Source organism: Pimephales promelas, chromosome 7, assembly GCF_988280905.1.
Source record: "Pimephales promelas chromosome 7, fPimPro1.hap1.1, whole genome shotgun sequence".
Classification (NCBI taxonomy): domain Eukaryota; kingdom Metazoa; phylum Chordata; class Actinopteri; order Cypriniformes; family Leuciscidae; genus Pimephales; species Pimephales promelas.
The window spans coordinates 22388209-22408349 of NC_142775.1; the positions used below are offsets into that span (position 1 = coordinate 22388209).

Sequence of the window (20141 nt, forward strand, 5' to 3'; positions counted from 1 at the left end):
ACATTCTTTTTAAGACATAATAATATTTTTTTAATAATAACTGCAGTAAAGTTAACACAGTAAAGATTTGGTATTTTTGTCGTTATGCTTCCAATTTGAACAGTGATGGGATAAATGTTATAAACATCTCATAGTGCTGCTCCTAACATAACCTAAAAGAAAAGGCATAAAGGCATACTTTTTTCTATTCAGCCAAAGGTTTTCTTTAAAGGATTCAAGCGTTTTTTGAAGCCTGTGTTTTTGACCATGTTTTTTTTTTTCTTTCTTTCTGTCTTTTTTCTTTTTTGTCAACCCCTCCTCTGTTCACATAACTCGTCTCTGTCTGGTTTGTGAAGTAATTTACAAAATGAATTCCATGACTGTTTTTTTGCACATGCGTGTTATGGGCAAGCTTCACCAAAGGAAAGCAAACTCAAACCAACTCTAGTGATGAAGTGTGTGAAAACATCCTATCATGAGTCCCAAGCGTGCTTGTGTAATAGTCGAGAGACTAAAGAAAGCAGTGCCCCTTCACTTTGCAGCCCATCGTGCATCCAGGCCCTATTTGTTTCATTCAGTTAATGCCTTTTTCCTCTTTAATAATCATAGAAGGTCATTTTGTGCTTCATATTTCAGTTGACAGTTCATCCTTTGCTCAAAAGATGAGCAAGGGCATGTTGAAAAATATTTGAGTTGGAGCAGAACTTTAAACTTGCACATTTAATTTGGCTTGTTTAGTTTTTGCACGGTTCACTGTCTAATTACATTCTGGAAATGAGTATGTGCAATAATACACATTACACTCTCATCTGTATTTAATTCTGCAGCTTTCTGAAGAAAATTGTGGCTGCAATGTAATGTGATTGTTGTGAACATGAATAAAAACAGTGATGACTATTAGTTAGATTGGTAATTATTGACTTACTGGTTCTACTTTAACATGATGCTGACACCCTGTGTGATCTCTTATTCTCTCTTGCACAAATATAATTCCTCCATTTTCCATCTCTCTTTTAGGATCACGTTTTGTCATCTTCCGTTTCAAAGTAAATGGCTTTATGTGGGGACAGAGCGTGGAAATACACACATAGTGAACATCGAATCCTTCGTTTTGTCTGGATATGTCATCATGTGGAACAAGGCCATAGAACTGTGAGTACAAGTACAGTACATATAAAAGTTATTTTATTTTAATAGAAAAAGTCAATGCAGCTAACATGACTAATAAAGAGGTAATCAATAGAATGCCAGAGCGCCCACGCTATCAAATAATACATGTATCTTATAAAGATGATGATGTGATAATAAGTCATCTGGAATATGAAACAATTATAAATGCAATTATAAATTTAAGTCTGCAATTTCATGGAGGGATATTGGAGGGTTAGCACAACTATACTCCTAAAGGAATAATTCATCCAAAAATGAGAATTTAACAGGTTTGGAACATTGCTGAGATTTGACAGCATCATTAACAACCCTCATGTCGTTCCAAACCTGTAAGAATGTCTTATGTGGAGCACCAAAGAAGATTTAATGCAGGATTTATTTAGTGCTCTTTTGCATAATAGCAAATGGTGCTGTCATACTCTGACAAGAGTAATAATAAAATGACCAGAAATAATTAATGAATGGGGAAAAAATATATATAAATGCAATTGGAAAATAAATGATACCATCTCTTCTGTTTTTTATATATATATATATATATATATATATATATATATATATATATTTTTTTTTTTTTTTTGTCAATTGAATTATGCTTCCAGAATCCATATATTGTATTTATTATTTGTTCAACTTTATGTTCCAAGTTTCTTGAATCATGACTTTTTTTTTTTGAGTGAGGACAAATACTGAAACTTGAGTCATCATTCACTGTAAATCGTTTTTTCCTTGTTTACAATGAAAGAAAGACGGTCAGTCTCACATCATATTGCATATGGATCAATAGGGTGAGTAAATTAGTCTAAGTAATGACAAAATTTTCATTCTTTTTTCACATTTATTGTTTGTAAGTGTCACAATGAAATAATTTTCAAATTTTGGGGCGGCAGTGGCTCAGTGGTTCTTGGTGGTTCAATACCCGGTTCCACCTGACCAAGTGTCGAGGTGTCCATGACCAAGACACCAACCCCAACCGTCGGTGTATGAATGGGTGAATGTGAGGCAAAATGTAAAGTGCTTTGGTGGCCATTGGGTCTGTGAAAGCGCTATATAAATGCAGTCCATTTACCATTTTCATTCTTTATAGATCGAAAGGGGGTATAGCCTAAACAGATCTTTCACAAAATCCACAAATGTAAACTACATCCTTGCTGAAAAATAAACAAAATGTCACTTTTAAACATGTTAAACCCCAGATGATCCCTTTTACCTGTCTGTCTACAGTTACACACTTAGACACACTGAAACACACAAACAACGGTTGGTTTGCACTCATCTACGGCTCTTTTCATGAATAAATGTGTTAGTCAACACCAACACCTCACTGTCATGAGTGATAATCTGACAAGCAAATAGCTTGTGAGTGTCTATCAAGTCTCCTTCTACACAAGAGGCTCTTGGCGGCATCCCTGCTTACAGGCATTAACAGTAGCATTAACTGTGGATGCATTTCTGAAGGACATGCAGATCTCCTATTGCCTGCTTGCGACCCACTACAAATACTTTACCCACAATCCCCTTACCTCTTCAAGTAGCTCAGTGGCACATCGAGTGTGTGCGCTAGTACATCTGTATTTTTTAAATGAGAGAACTTGATCCTTGTTTTTGCTTATGCTGATGGGCTTTTTTAATGTGCTTGATGGTATTTTCATAATTTTCTTTGTCGTTTGTGTGGTTTGACTGGTCGAGACTGTTTTTCAAAGACGGCTCCTGCCTGTATACGCGAAGTGGCCTGTTTTTATAAAATATCTTCTTATTAAACTTTCTGTACACTAACAGTGTTCTCAATGCTTCGGTTTGCATGTAAGGACCTTCATTATGTTACCGTGTCAGTGTGGGGCTTTTTTGAGCCTTGTTAGTGGTATTAACTAGCAATTTTTATTTTTCATTACTCTGTGCCCTATATACTTAGCCTGGTTCAACCAGACTCTAGTACATTTCATTTGTACATAGAGTCTGGCCTCCCTCAATTGAGAAACGTTTCCTTCATTGTAGGCGGGTTCACTATTAAAGTTCAAATCTATTGGATCTGCCCAGAGTCACTCACGATCTGCCATAGCCAATCGCTAATGTGTGGTCGTGAGTGACGTATGTCATGCGCCGAAACAACCATAGACAGTAAAAGAAACAACAAGTCCGAACTCCGAATGATCAGATGATTAAATTTACAATAGGATTTCAGTCAACGAGAGCTGCAGGTTTTGTTAATCTAGGAACAATTATTAATTCGAAATGTATATTTGACATGAAGGACAGTGATTATTCAGTCAATGGTCGAAGCTGTGTCTAATCATTACAAATACGCCGCTGTGGTCGTTTCTGATCTGCCGCAAATGCTGTAGCAGCTACAGTGAATGATCAGTCTGTCTCTATCTGCAGATGTGTAATAAACAACAATTTTTCATATTACATATTTTTGTTTCTTAATTACCTTAATTATGGTCTTCAAAGTATGTGTTTGTACATTTTTATATGGCATTTAGTTTTTTTTTTTTATTAAAACAAATTAACCATTGACATCTAAAACTGAAAATCAAATATAGTCTCCAAAGTATGGGTTTTCAAATTTTTATTTAAGACAATTTTTTTTTTTTTTTTTTTTTTAATCACAACCAATTTGTATGATTTACAACATGTAAAACTGACACACCAACCTCCTGCACGAGTACACAAAGGGGCTCAAAATGTTCATCACAAGAATCAGTAAATTTACTGTTGGGAATCTGAGCGACTGACACGACTCCTGAGCGGATCTTCAACAATAGTTTAGCAGCCAGGACTCGGGGCTTCCGAACACCGCGAACACCAGGCTAAAGTCCAAAATGTCACGGTCATCGTGCACGAGCTGCCCAGCACAAACTTCCAACCTTTCTGCCTCCTTCACTTGGTCCTCCGTTGTGCAACAAGAGGTGAGATGATAACAATCCGGCTTTAAATTCTGTATATTCGGCAGTTTCTTTACCAACAACGGACCGACTGGCTTTTCTCACGTCTTTCTCCGCTGCCATTACTGCACTCAAACTGACGCACTACATCAACGTCATCGTTCTCAGCCACTCCCTCTATTTGCTGATTGGTCCTACAAAAAATTGATTTCTGGAAACCTAAGGATATGGAGCGGTCCCAGACGTAGTACTGAAGTAAAATGAAATTGAGCGGAAGTGCGTAGGAGGGTGCAGCCAGGCTACTATATACTAGCATTAGAAGCTAAACAGTTTTTAGAGATAAAACTTTTTACTTTTGATTATCATGAAAAAAAATCTCAGGAGAACGGTTGACTAGGTACCAATGTGTTATTAGACCAAGGGTTCATTTTGCGCTGGAGTTGTCCTTTGAGTGAAAAACTTAAAATGTACTTGTATCTCTGTACGTAAGAATTACAGTATTTCTCATTGTCTCATTGTATTTCTCACGTCATTGTTTTTGTGGAATGCATGTGGATTGCCCAGTTGTTTGTACATGGTGCTCTCTGCCATGGCTTTCATGACAGTGTTCGCTTGTTCTACAAACCTGTCAGTTTTTAAACAAGAAAGAATCCCTTTTTTCCAGTGATGTTTGAGAATAGGTGAAGATGAATGCATGCACATACTCCTGGTATTGAGAGAATTCCCCTTTAAAGAGGCAAAGTGCAGCTCATTTCAATAAATAAATATGAATAAATATGAACTCGGCCCCTGTGCGCCGACAGCAAGCGTCATCTGATGGAAATCAAGTACAAGGATGGAAGAGAAGCCCGAGATTTGTTTTTCTTCCTCTTGTCTCGAACATGAATAAGTAAGGGAGATGAAAACTGGAGAGGGATTCAACAGGGTCTGAAGGATTAACTGAGATCCTGTAACCTCACAACCTCCAACAATTCCACGCTGCGCTACACTGAAATCAGTTTCCTTCAGCCTGTATTGCTCGCTCCATCAGATCTGTTTTTCATCTTTTTTTTTCTTTTTTTTTTGTGTGACACCCTTCAATTGTGCAGCTCCTCAAACCATAAGGAACTTCGCTGCATGTTGTGTGCGCTAGTCTCGATTCTGCACAGTTTATCTTAAAGCTCTGTGCCTGTTCTGAAGATATCTGAAGGGCTTGCTGAGCATGCTGGGAACCCTGATCCTAAACATAATCAGTACTCCACGGATCTGCCTCGCAGCAGTAAGCTAACGTCACGCCTACATTTCCAAGTAATCTGTTTGAGACTTTCAACATCTTTGGAAATGCCATGAAAGAATTTCATGTTCTAGGTCATGCTGCACGTTCTAAAGTGTGGATTGTCTGTTATGATGTTCAAATCTTTTTATACAAGACTGATGTTTTTACATAACTTCGCTTCTAATGATTCTCAGGAAATTTCAGACACGCGTCAGTGCCTCTCAAGCCTATTAAAGCTTTTAATGGTTTTAATTTCCCAGAATTTCCCTTCATGTTGATCCTAACTAGGTTTGTCAACCCTCATGAAGCTATAATAACAAAAAATTTGATTCTCGAAGTATGATTTAACTGATGTATGTAATCTTCCTACAAATAGATAGACAGACAGACAGATAGATGGATAGAGAGACAGACAGACACACAGCTACAACAATCAGATGCACAAGGGTAAAAATCTTATTCGTATAAAGAAGTTGTACAAACATATCTATCCAGCAGAAAATACTCTTCAGTACCCTCAAGCTTTTCAAATCACCAAATTGCTACCAACCAATTTCCGGATCTTCACCATAATATCCAAAGCTATTATCCTGAATGAGATTGCTGCCACCATTGCCACGGCAACCACTGCAAGCACTGAAAGCACTTCAGTGACTCTTATCATAGCCTTTGAAGTTGGACTCAAACAGAGAGAACGCGCTCACAGCTAGCGAGCTAACGTTAGCATGCTCCTCACGTTTGCTTTCAAACGATGAGTTAACAATAAATGAGAGCTTTTGGATTTGATGACCAAATAGGATGCGAAAGACAGCCGCGCTCTAGACCGTGACTCTGATCCAGCCATGAGTCGCTGCATATGCATCTCTGAGTATTTTTTCCTGAGGCTTATGTGATCACACAGGTAGTGAGGGAAGATAACAGTGAGGGAGAAGAGGCTTGTTTTTCAGCTGATAAGCAGGGACCTCCTGTTCTCAATTTACTCTTCTGTTCTTTGTAAACATACACACACTCACTTACACATATCTTGTGCTTTTTTACTGTTAGACTAGCCCACACACACACACACACACACACACCCAGCCAGACATGATGTGTTTAATTTAGTCTGTCTGCTTGCTTGAAGAGAAGCTAGGTTCGGAGGTGAGGATGTGCTTGATTGTAAGACAATGGAAAATGCTCATGAACATAAGCTTATGACTATTAATTAGTTTTTATTAATTAGAATATTGAAATTTTAAGTTGAAACCATACCAAAATCGTTAAAACCAAAATGTTAAACCACAATTTCTGTAGCACTTTTCAACTACATTGAAACTATCTCTCTTTAGTAAACTATTAGGATAGGGTTAGGTTAGTTGAATAAGTTGACATGGGGAGAGTGGGCTTTTTGACTCTCAGTTTGAGTAAACCTACTTGGGGTTTAGAGTATTATTTTTTTCCCACATTAATTTCACACGTCTAGTACAATTATGTGTTTTTATTAAGCACAATGTATACCTTTTTCTTGATATACCCCGGAAGATTGTAAGTGAAATGTGAAAACATACCCCATAAGTAGGCTACGTTGTAACATGACCATATGACAGTTCATATGAAGAGTTCAGATGCAAAAGCCTCTAAATGCCATTTGAAATTTTCTTCTTTAATGAGGATTTTTATCAAACTTGCATATTTAAGTTCAGTAATTTCACTTAAATAACAATTAATAGGTAATTATCATTGCCATTTAAATGAAATTACTGAACTTAAATATACAAGCTTGATAAAAATGATCATTCTAGAAGAAAATTTCAAATGGCACTTAGAGGCTTTTGCATCTGAACTCTTCATATGTTATCTGATCTAATCAAAAAATATCACAAAAAATAAAATGTTCTCAATAAAATACAATTATTAGCCTTTTCATATAAAATAATGACTTTTTTTAAGATTTTAAAATAATTTTAAAATAAGATTTTTTTTTGAGTTTGACAATAAACACCGCAAAACACAGCTATGCAGCATAGTTCAAAACATAATAATAAATCATTATTTTTTGAATACTGACTCTGTCTTTATTCAACTTTTTCTCATGGTTTCATTGTTTCTCAAGGGCACATTGTTATGCAATGTTACAACGTTCCACATCTGCGCAACTGAGATTAAGACCCTGCTTGTGTCTCTCAACTGTAACAGATCGGAGATTAAATAAAATCTGATTTGTCTAATTTTACATAAACACAAAAAAACAGAGATGAAAAATAAACAATAAATTTACTTTTGATATGGTTAAATAAATGTTCAGTCATATCTTCCAAAGATTTCTGATTTTTTTTTCTCTATGTAGTGTTGATATGGCATCTAGTTGCATGCGTCATGCTAGCATGTGTGGAAGTATTTAAAATAAATGTGTTATAATTAGCCCCACGTTAGGTTGTGCACTACTTGCTGAGTTCATAGTCAGTAAAATGCCTGTATGGGAACCATCAAAATAAACTGTTAGCAGATATTAAGCAGACAGACTGCTAATGGTAGTTGGAAAGTTACTTCTAGTCGTTCAGAGAGAGAAGTTAAATGGCCTGCTCTGTGTTCTTCTAGATAGAGATGAACAGAGGAAGAGGAGTGCATTATGGCACTGTCATGATGAATATCAGTGTGTTTGATCACAATAACAGGCATCATGGAAAGAGCAGAGAGAAAGTAAGTAAAGCTGAATAGAGACTCAACACTGTGCTGGACATTCCATCAAACTGAAAGTATATTTGAAGCCCAGCAAGACAGAGACTCGTTTAGGGATGACATATCTGTCCTTTATCCTTTCTGCCTTTGTCTTTCTGTAATAGAATTACTCTATTTCATCATTTCCTGACACTGCAAACAAACGGAACACTCTCCAAAGGTTGCCCTCCCCTCTCTCTAGGCGATGTCTCACTGGCTGACTCAAAACTACTTGAATTTGGTCACAACTTTCTAATGGTTGAATATTTCACCTGTTGGCTTGGCCCAGTTAGGCCCTACTGGTAAATGCAATGGTGAATCGGTCATAAGTCAATCGGTTTGTTTGGACATGTTATGTATTTGTATGTAATAAATGTAAAAAGTAAAATAAAATAAACAATGTCACAACATTTACAGTATTTTTAAAAAAGCTTTTTGTTTTTCTGTTAGATTTTTTTTTTGCTTTTGTTTTTAGCGTAAATTATATATTCATTGTTCTTACCCTAATCAAGACTAATTCATAAACCTTAATTGTTTAAATTAGAGAAATATATATATGTAAAATAATTTAATTTTATTTAAGATAAAAGCTTTATTGTATTTACCTTACTGGTATAAAATGTAGAATGAGGAAGAGGAGGAAGAAAAAATAAATAATAGCACTGCATAAACCCAGAGTCAAGAAAAGAGTTGTTGCAGAAATGGAGTTAGTGTGATGGACAGGTCGTGTTCTGGTGGAGTTGAAGGTCAGTCGATTATGAGAAGTGGTGCGGATCGAAGCAGCCTTTGTGAGAAACATGCAGTAGACAAAGGGACTGCGGGCTGAAGATAAAGGACTACTGGAGTGGATGAGGTGTTTGAGGAGGCATGTGTTTTTGTGCTGTGGCTGTGAGGCGATGTGATGTAACAACACAGAAAAGCTGTCTTGTAGATTAGATGCACTGTGTATACAGAATCACCTGCACTGAGACAATGAAATGATTTTCTGAATGCTTCCTCTTCACTGCTTGATTGTAATCAATCAAGGAATCATGGTCAATACATGATTATAAACTATAGAGGGTCTTCTTTTTTGTGTACACTCTTATTAACATCAAAACCTTGTGTTTTTGTAAAATGGTGCATTTTGAGCTCACTCTGTCTCTGCAAAAATCTTTCTGAAACGCGTCCGAAAAATGAACTCTCAGTAAATACGAAATATTTCTCTTTATGAAGCTGAAATTCTCTTCTTTTAAACGAAGTGATTTATATAAAAAAGCAACTATTCTCAGTTGTAATCTAAATGAAAAGAGATGTCAGTCTTTTTTCTTTCACCTAATTATAGCATACGACGTGTTAATGTGACCCCGCCCACTGAGAGCACGCACTATTCAAAAGGTAATGTTGAGGCAAGCCATGAAAACACCCACATCAGCTGGATAAAACATCCAGTTTATCACAAATCTAACCTTTACCTCGTCTTGCTGCGCTATGAGGAATAATACTGTCATAATAATCCTGGTAAAGTTACCTGTTTCATTTCGAGGAGCACACGGATGTAACTGATGTAAGTTGTTTATTCTTAAGTGCTCACATGTTAAATATATACTATGTTTTGTAACTAATCAACTGTTAGCCAATGTAAGCTGTCAAAATAATGAATCCTTAACTTGTACTGTAACTTCTACTAACTATGTATGAAAAAAATGTAAATGGGCTACTTTAAAAATAATATTTTATATGGAAAAAGAATTTTCTTTTCAAGATGTTTCCAACTCTAACTTTGAACCAGTTCTACACAATGACCCATGCAACCTATTTGACCAGGATTTGTTTCCAGGTATGACTAAAAATGGATTTTTGACTTTCATTAATATTTTGATTTTATATGTAAAAATGCTGTCCTTTCAATTTTTTCTTGTCTGACTCACCCGAATGAAAGGCTCATTATTATGTGTCTTTGTCTCTCTCAGGTGAGAATCACCTAATTATACATGATGAGGTCTGGCCTGTTTACTTCCATTCGCATATTGTCTTGGCAAAAAAAAAAAATGTTTTTCACAATATAACCCAATTCACAGTGTTATGTGAACGATTAGACTGGATGATTTTCAGATCATTTTGAAGAAAAAACTCTAGGCCACCACATCCATTAGTCAAAAGTCTTGTGGATGCATATTTTTTATGTGTTTTGTGGCCTTATTTCAAAAACTTTTATTTTTAGTTTTTTTCAATAACCACACATAAACAATATTCTCTCAAATATACAAACATGTACATACATGTTGCTCACATATTATGGTAGCCCTGTTTGTGCTAAATAGAGTGTAATTTCACCTGTGCCATTAATATGTTTATAAGCAACTGAAAAACCCCCCCACAAATGTCAGGGCATGTCAGAACATCTCAAGGACCCCAAATACACCTTGGACCCCAGACGGTTAAATGACAAAATCTTGTGGATATATATATATATATATATATATATATATATATATTATATTGCCAGACATTGTTTTGCTTTGAGTGAAAACAGTGGAATTTTTTTCCCAAGAAAAGGTTGACAAGGATGGTTTTTTAGTGCATTAAACCTGATGAATGAGCCACAGGGTTATAGATCACTTAGTACTGTATGGTCCATTTAGCACCTGCTATTCCTTCATCATGGGGCCAAAAAAGCCACGTTTTCCTTTGAAATCCTTTGATTTTTTTTTTTTTTTTTTTTGGAAGCTGGTCTCCTGCCTTTGAAGTATCATCTACAAATAATTGCTAGTGAAGAGCTTGGAACTGCCATCGAGATGAATGGGAATCCTATCCTATGGCAAATTTATATAAACCATCTTGGTCTGAGTGTATGTTGCAAGAGTGGACTGAAATTGTCACGTATAGCTTGTCCACTTGTCCTCTTATTTTGCTCTTGGCAACTCTTGCAGACTCAGCAGCATTGATACAAAAATGATGAGTTGACAAAAGTATCCTCAGCATTCTGGAGGCGACACGTGATGAATGTTTCCATGGGGAAGCCCACTAACATGACAAAGTAAAACAAGCCGAGAAAGAAAAGATCGAATAGTTCTCTTGGTCTTTAGCGTATTGTTCATTTACAGAAGCATTATGAGATACTCTGGTTTTTGTTGGCCAACCATCTCTGCAATGACTAGTCCAATAACATTTACAGCAGGAGAGGCAGACAGAGATGTGTATCTACTGTTATGTGTGTCTCAAGTTCAATATATATGCCAGGCATGTTTGTCTCATGGTACACTTTTCATTTAGCATTCCAAACTTCAAATCCCAACCTAATATATGACTTTTTTTAATAATCCAAGCACATTTGAACTTGACAACCACTGACCACCACATATTTTTGTTCCTGACATTTTTATAATAAATCTGTGGCGTGTTTGAGTGACATGAGGGTGATGATGATGACAGATTTGTTTTAGTATGCGTATAAAGCAAGTGACGTGCCGAAGGTGCAAACTTTTTTCTGCAGTAATTCTGCAGCTTAAGTTTTAAGTTTAAGATAAGTTGTAATAAAGGAAAGTATTACATCTAAATATACATTTTTTAGGCTTATTAGCAAATAATTAATGATATATATATATATATATATATATATATATATATATATATATATATATATATATATATATATATATATTTAAATAATAATTAAAATATTTGTCAGCTATTTACATCTTTATTTCTCCTTACTTGGACAAGAAAACCTCAGAAAACCCTAAGGTTCATGAACAAGAATTTTATTTTGGGTATGTCCTTGTTAGGTTTGAAAGAATCATTACAATTCATTTGAAATATGTACAAAATGTATATGCCATATACACCAGGAAAGATTAGGCAAATAGTAGCTCAAATAAGTATGCCAACATGTTAATGATAAGCTCCAAAATACACGTTATTTCAGTTAAATAATTATCATAGCATTTATATTTCTGCATAATGTTATATTCTTATGTTAGTAAGTGGTGCTAAAACGTGTGCTGTTGAGTACTGCAGACCAGGGGCCGTATTCACAAAGAATTTTATGGCTAAAAAAAGCTCCTAACTGGCAAATTTAGGAGCAACTCCGAAAATAATGGGCGTGTCACTCCCAGACTCCTAATTTTTTTTTCACTAAGAGTAATTCACAAAGCATTTTAGCCATAAAAGTTGAATAGTAAAAGTAAAAGTAGTAGCCCTTAGTTTTCCTTGATATCCCAGTGCCAAATTTCCCTTTTATTATATTGTTGTTGTTTTTTTTTTTCATTTTGGCGAGTTCATAATCCACTGTCATTCAACAATAGGAGCAACATTTCCTTGCTTTAAGTAGTCTATTTAGGCTTCACACAACGGTTCTATTTATCACTGCGCACCACTGCAGTTCCTATGTAGTTTTTATTTGAGCTTTCATACATATTACACATTGGAACGTTGTTGCTGTTCACGGTCAGGGACTATTTTTTTTTTTTTTTGTGCGGAAGGAAGGCTTTTAGTGATTTTACTTCATGCACTAATACATTTTTTATTTTTTTTTTACTTTAATATTTTTATGGTGTGGTAGCCATTTTATAAAAGCAATAAGGTTACTCAAGGCAAGTGCTGAATCTTGATTGAATAAGTAACGGCTGAAGGGTTCGTGTCGTGCCAACTGCCAAGGGCTGAACAACGCCCTTCAGGCCCTTGTACCTTATTGCTTACGTATAAAACTCCTTTGTGTCCATCTCACTCTGACCGTCACTTTAATATTTTCCTCTTGTACTTGGCACATCCTCACACAATACCAAGGAAGTCATTTCACTGGAGGCTGTCAGAGCACATTTTCTGACCTGTCGCTCTGTGCCTGTGAAATTGTGCTGAAAAGAAGACCTTGATGTGCCCAATTTTGCTGAAACACTTTCAGAACTTTCTGGCATTTACCAGTTCCCTGTAGTTTGACAAAAATCGAATTCTCCTTATTATTCGTATTCTTCTATAGATCTCTGTTCAAATTAATGTTTGAAAAACTGCCTACACATTTTATGCTCTGGCTAAAAGCAAGAGATTACTGCAAAACCAGAGATATGGTTATTAGTTAATTGACTTTGGTAATATTGTTCCTAAAAGACCCCATGAGTGATATGACAATGTAATGTGTTTCTGTGTCTTAATGTATTTCCTATTGTAACTATTCTTGCTAACAACTTAACAATTTGCTTTTTGCTATTCATAGTCACCCCTGAACAAAAGAGGATTTCATTAATGGTTTTGGTCCATTTCCCAGGAAGAGAAAGACTGTACAGTACATTTCAAGTGTGTTTTTTTAGTAGTAAGTTTATTTTGACAACATTTATGTGAATGCTAGCATATAAATGACCTCAGAGCTAACAGACATGATCTACAAACCACAAGCACAGAGAATGTGTCATTCATAATCCTGCTAGCTTTTGAAGGAGTTTTTCTTTTTCTCTCTCCCTCTCAGATCAACGAAGACACATCCAGGCCCTGTTGTTCATCTAAGTGACAGTCCAAAAGATGAGGGAAAGGTGAGGAATGCATTTCTTTTTTCTCTCTCTCTCTTTCTCTCATTTTTCTATTGAATCAAGAGCTCAAAACTTTTTTATACAACCAAGAACTAGTGAGCACAAAGCCTTCTCAATATGAAAAAAAAAATGCATTAGTGTTCTTTAGCATGACTGCTGGAGTTCTTTATAAAAGCTACTTTGCATGCGTTGGCACAGTTCCGATTCATTAACACTCATCAGGATACACACACACGCACGCACACACTTGTTATGTGACCTGATGTTCACCCCAACTACTGGTGTTAACATCTTGTGTTGAGGATACATGCTAAACTTCTCTCTCACATGCATTCAAATTCACAATTGATTAAAGGATAAACGACAATTTGAAACGACATCATATCCCTCATATTTTCTGACTCTGTATGACTTTCTTTCTTCCATGGAACAAAATAGGAGATGTTTGACAGAAAGTCTGAGCAGTACAATGAAAGTGGATAATGATTTATATTTCCAAGCTCCAAAAAGGACAAATATGTCTTTTGGTGCTTCTGCTTCACAGTATAATTCACCGTCCACTTTTCAAGGTATGGAAATGAACAGCTTGGACATTCTGCCTCACATCTCTTGTGCTTCATAACATAAGACAAGATGAACCTAATACAGGGATAGAACGAAAAAGAGGTAATTGATAAAATGTTAATTTCCGGGTTAACGATTCCTTTAAAGCATTTCCTGATCTGCCATCTCCAGGAGGAGCCATGGCATTTTGAAGTGGATACTGCAAGGGTCATCTTCCAAGAAAATAATTGGAGAAAACCGCTGTGGTTACTGCAGTAGTCACAGAAGATCAAATGCATTGTGGGAATTGATACGGATGAGCTTGGGAAACCGATAAGGTTTTGAAAACGTATACAAAATAGAAAATATGCTGTAGCACAGACAATAATAAAGGTGGAGACAGTCCCATGTCTGATTGATAGGATGCAGAATTTGAATCTGAATTTGGTTTAAAGGAAAAACTGTTAAAATGTGATGACATTTATTTTCCTTTTGTTCCAATTCAAACTCCAGTTCAGCTTATTGTAAGGTGTGGCTAATTAAATTCAAATTCACACTCGTGAACTGAGAAGGAACCAATTTTGAAATTCAGTATTTTTGTCCAACACATTCTGCCAATGTTTGTGACAGCGAGAGGATTCCCAGTCTCAAGCAAGGGTGCGTTTTTATCTTTTCCGGTTAAATAATAAGTATGCCCAATGAGCAGTGTGTTAGTTCTGTTCTAAACCAAAACAGCCAACAAGCTCTTGACATTTGTAACACAGCTCTGTTTCTACTATTTATTGCCGTCCATTTGGTATTTATAGACTCCTGCTTTCTCTCTCTCTTTCTCTCTCTCTCCTCTGTGTGTGTCCCTCAGTTGCTGATAGGTTTTGAGAGCGGTACAATAGTAATGTGGGACCTGAGGGTCAAAAGAGCTGACTTCAGGATATACTATGATGAGGTGAGTGTCAAGTGATTGTCACTTTTTTTTTTTCTTTTTAAATTCAAAACTTTTTTTAAAAAACTTTTTTTAAAAGCGTAAAACTTCCATAATAATAGATTATGTACACTACTGTTCAAATTGGGTTGTTAAAGGGATACTCCAATTTTTTTGGAAATAGGCTCATTTTACAACTCGCCCAGAGTTAAACAGTTGAGTTTCACCGTTTTCAAATGCATTTGATATCAGAAAATCGTCTGAATGCATTTGAAAACGGTAAAACTCAACTGTTTAACTCTGGGGGAGTTGTAAAATGAGCCTATTTCCAAAAAAAAAAAAAAAAAAAAAGTGGAGTATCCTTTTAAGATTTTGGAAGTTTTATATAATATTGTGAAATAATATTACAGTTTAAAATGTAATTTTATTCCTGTGATGGCAATTATTTTTCAGCTTTTTTTTATTTAACTTTCTATTCATCAACAAATCCTGAAAAACATGCATCACAGCCTCTTCAAGAAATAGTTCTATACAGTATATAAATAATGTTTTTCTATATAATTTCATAAAGTTTTTACAGTACATGCAGTGTTTGTGAGTACACACACTCACTTTGTGTATGATTTTCATTCATATTATTTTTTGTGTCTCAGTCTCTCTCTCTCTCTGTGTGCGGATCTTATAATCCAGCCCTCAGCCAAAAACAAGACAAACAAAAATAAATTGGAGAAAAAACTAAACAACTAAGCTATATTTATATAAAAAAATGACGTCTCTCTCGCTCTCCATTGTCCAAATAAATTTACTTTTGGTACGAAGCACTTGGCTCATCTGCTCATTTTTCCCCCCACATTGTTGCTGATTTACAACAACACTGAGCACAAGTCACTTCTCTGATTTAATTTCCCGCCTTGTGCCATGTGGATGTGTTTGGCATAATCACTGCTTGGCACACAACTTTATCTTCCTTTTGAAACGGGAACTGCCTCCTGCAGCCAGCTGCTCGCATTCATCCTTCCAAAACATGTTTCAATCACAGCGCCCCTTGGCTCACAGCAGCACGCACAAAACCTTCCAAAAACTCGCCCTTTTCTCCTTCCAACCCTTTACTGCGGGCTTCAGTTGGGTGACGGCACCCTCTGATCATCTGTCAGCGCTGCCTGTGCGGAGGGAATCTCAGGCACAGTCGCTCGGCAAGCGTTTGTCAGAGTGGATAAATGGAAATGTCTAGGGGTCTGCTAATTGCTGCTTTAGATGCCCGCCTGGTATGCACACGTGTGGGGAAAAATGTACTTTAAATAGAAAGCCTTTTGAACGAGAGAGTGAGAAAAGATGCGTGTTAGTGGGAATGAAACAAAAGATATAAAAGGACATGTCATTTAATGTTGAAAGGAAATGGATTAGATTAGGAAAGGTACTGAAATCTCTTTCCCTCTCATTCATTGAAAGTCTACTAAACATCACCCTCAAACACTTTAAACCCTCTTTCATACACACTCCCAACTAACATCAAATAAATCTGACTGTGCCAATATCATTTCACTTATTATTTACTGTGTGACATTAGCGAGTAGATGAGTGGAGATCAGGCTGCTTTGATGGCGGAGTAATTACTGATATCGGATTATTGACTCTTAGATGGATGAAGGTCAGAGAGAGAGAGAGAGAGAGAGACATTCACCTGCAGGAAATATTAGTCATGTCTTCAGTTCTCTAATTTCTGGAGCCAAATTGTGGATGCACACATTTCATTATACCTCTTTTCACTTCTCTTACTTTTTTCAATTGTTAATTCTGTCTTTTTCCCTCAGTAAGATTTTTTTTTTTGGAATTGTTTTTTGACGGAAGTCTCTTATGTTCACTGATGTCCACTTAGGCCTCGTTTACACTACATGGTTCAAGTGACCAAAATCCGATTGTTTTCCCGGTGAACGTGTAATCAGGGGAAAAAAAAAAAACGCATGGATTCCGATTTTCTCAGACCGGATTCAGGCCTCATTCATATGTGGTAATAAATCAGATGTGAATCGGATCGCCTACGTGCATTTGCATGTGCCATGTAAGCAGACAATTCGGATTTTCCCCAGTAAATGCGAGTCGTACGTTACTAAAATAGTGCTTGATTATAGGCGCGATGGAAGACAAAGGATACAGACAGTGGAGCAATACAGAGGTTTCATGTCTTTTGAGTGTTTGGGGTGAAGAGTCCAGGCAAAAATGCAGGGTTGTTACAGAAATAAATCCTTATTTGAAGACATTTCACAACATATGGGAAGGCACGGTTTGAAGTGCTCGTGGCTGCAGTGCCTCTCCTGGGTTTTTTTTCCACCGTACGAGACCAATGTTTTGATGACTTTTCAAAATATTGTGGAAAGAAAAAACACTGGATAATTTTATTCGCATCTGCATCCATTGCATTTCATGCTGTTTTACTTAATTTTCCGGGTCTGATCGTCTATGTTCGGTAGGTTCAGCAGGGTCACTTTTAAAAGATGATGTAAGCGGGTCGTCAAACCGGATATTGTCAGAAAAACGGATTTGGGTATCAAGAACTGCAGTGTAAATGCAGCCAATGTTGAAAAAAATACAGTAAAAACATAATACTGTGAAACATTATTGCGACATGAAATAACTTATTTTAAAATGAAATTTATTCCAGTGATGCAAAGCTGAATTTTCAGCATCATTACTCCAGTCTTCTACATGATCCTTCAAAAATCAATCTAATCATTTGGAAGAACTGTTCACATTATTATATAACTTGTGCCACAATGTTTATGCACATACACTATGCAGTTCTTTAGTTCTTTAGTTCCTTATTTCCTGTCCTCTCACAAAGGCCACGAATTAACAATATGAAATAAATGAGTTGTATTCTAAAATGGGCAAAATTTGAAATGTTTGTTAATGCAATCCTGCATGCTTCTCTATTCTCTCTGTCAGGCCATTCATTCAGTAAGCTGGCATCACGAGGGCCGGCAGTTCATGTGCAGTCATTCGGATGGCAGTCTGAGCATGTGGAATTTGAGAAACACAGCCAAACCTTTTCAAGTCACCTTCCCTCATGGTGGGTACACACATAAAGCATTTTTTCCCCCCCAAATATTAATAACAATCTTATTCAAAGCTGATTCACTGTTGTTTAAAATAAACATTAAACCTTTTAATGTGCTTCATTAAATTTAAGGATAGTTGAATATCAATTATTTTTTACTGAAACAAGTCAAAATTACAGTCATGCTCTGTTTAAATTATGTTTTTATTTTATTTATTTTTTTACAGACATGAATAGGCCTGGACAAATAAATAAGCCATATGATCATTTTTATTGTGTTTAAAAAGATTACATTTCACAATTACGGTTTCAGTCACAATTACGGTTTCAGACTTGCATAGACCATAGAATATATATGTATATATATATATATATATATATATATAAAAGTGACATTACTTGACTTGAACTGCATACATACAAAGCCATTTATATTTCCAACATACTAATCTAAACCCACACCCAAAATAACCTTTAACTCTTTCCCCGCACCCACCTCTAGCTTTTTTTTTTAAATAATTTTCACCAATCTTTAATGCTCCCCAGAATATTCTGTTGTATGAATATCTGAACATGCAATATATATAAGAACAGAGCCTCTGCTTAAAAAAAAAAAAAAAAAAAAAGTTGAATGTCTTACAGTTTCATAAAAAAAAAAAAAAAAAAAATGACTAAGACTACAATTATACCCCTTGGCCCATAGCTGTGAAAACATGGATTGGCAGAAAATTCCGTCAATGTTTGGGAAAGTATTAAAACAAGACCTTTTTTTTTTTTTTTTTTTTTTCATTTGTCTGTTCACATTGTTTTATTAATGAATTGTTTTTCCAAATAAGGATGTCCTCAATAAATTTGTCCAACAAATTAGGTTTTGTCAGGCTTGACTCCCTTCTGGGGCCACATTTTGATCCCAAAGTATAGCTACGTAAACCCACAGGGACAGTTAAAGACCCCATCTCCCATGACTCACTATCTATTAGTGAAATCTGACTCTGACGTAGTCAGCAAAAACACCCCCTCACCAGGTGTGTTCATTATGGAGGATGATTCAGTGTGTGGGTTCGCTGTGTGTGTGCAAGTTTGATTTGACTGGAAATAAGTGATTCACTCTCAATCTTTGCTGCTATGTTTGGGGTCCTGGCCTTGAGCTCAGTGGTTATATAAAGATGATCACACTCGCACTGGGAAAAGCGTTTATTAATCAGAAAGTTCTAGACATAAACGTAAGAAAGGTTTAGGTGAAAATGTGATGCATTTAAAACGTGTTTTTTTTTTTCTTCAGGCAAGTCTCAGAGAGACGGTAGAAAAGAGTCATGTAAACCCATTCTCAAGGTCGAATACAAGACCTCCAGAAACAGGTAAGAGAACACACTAAAAAGTCACATCAGTAGCAAACTGTGACTCTTGAACCTTGACCCCCTCACCCCTCAGCCTAAAATTAGCCTAGCTTACCGCATCTTCTTCTATAGCACTGCACGAGTTACCTTTGATAAGAAATGCAACAAGCAATCAGCACAGTGAGTTTGAGAGTTGTTACCAAAATAAAACAATCCCATTAAAGGGATAGTTCACTTTGAAATTCATTTTTGATATGTTTTAGCTTACCTCTAGGGCATCCAAGATGTCGGTGTCTTTGTTTCCACAGTATTTTCAATTTTGATATTTTTCGATCAAACCGTTGTTGTCTATCAGTCATATAATGCAGGTTTAGGGGGTCCACCCTGGGTCCACCTCAAAGAGCATGCACAGAGAAGTCAAAATTAAACATGATTTAATGACTCGTAAATGTAAGTACACATTGATGGCCTAAGACACGAAACGAGTGGTTTGTTTGAGAAAATGAACATTATTTATATCGTTTTTACCTTGTGTAACCATAGCCACGTCCAACTGATCTGAAGGCATGGGTGCTTCGGTCTGCGCATGCGCCGGAAGTGATCACTTGCGAGTACGTCACTCAGTGTTTACACAGAGATTTCGGAAGTTTTACCTTTTACCCTAAACAAGAACGTCACTCCAAACAGAACGCCACCATATTTACGACTGATCTCGCTCGGTATGGCCGACCAAACTGCCCATTTGAATGAGAGAGAGAGACGGAGGGACCTCGAGAAAATTTCAATTTCAATTTACTTGG

At 36.2% G+C, this 20141-nt stretch overlaps 1 protein-coding gene across 8 annotated transcripts in view; it reads left to right on the forward strand.

Annotated features, from left to right (window-relative positions):
* stxbp5l (syntaxin binding protein 5L) overlaps nucleotides 1-20141 on the forward strand; it is a 160728-nt gene that overhangs the window by 89134 nt on the left and 51453 nt on the right. For all 8 annotated transcript variants that reach the window (XM_039682068.2, XM_039682072.2, XM_039682069.2 and 5 more), the window contains exons 5-9: nucleotides 997-1131; nucleotides 13427-13490; nucleotides 14890-14973; nucleotides 17893-18016; nucleotides 19287-19362. In XM_039682068.2, coding sequence (XP_039538002.2) covers nucleotides 997-1131; nucleotides 13427-13490; nucleotides 14890-14973; nucleotides 17893-18016; nucleotides 19287-19362 — 483 coding nt within the window. The remainder of the gene's footprint in view (nucleotides 1-996; nucleotides 1132-13426; nucleotides 13491-14889; nucleotides 14974-17892; nucleotides 18017-19286; nucleotides 19363-20141) is intronic.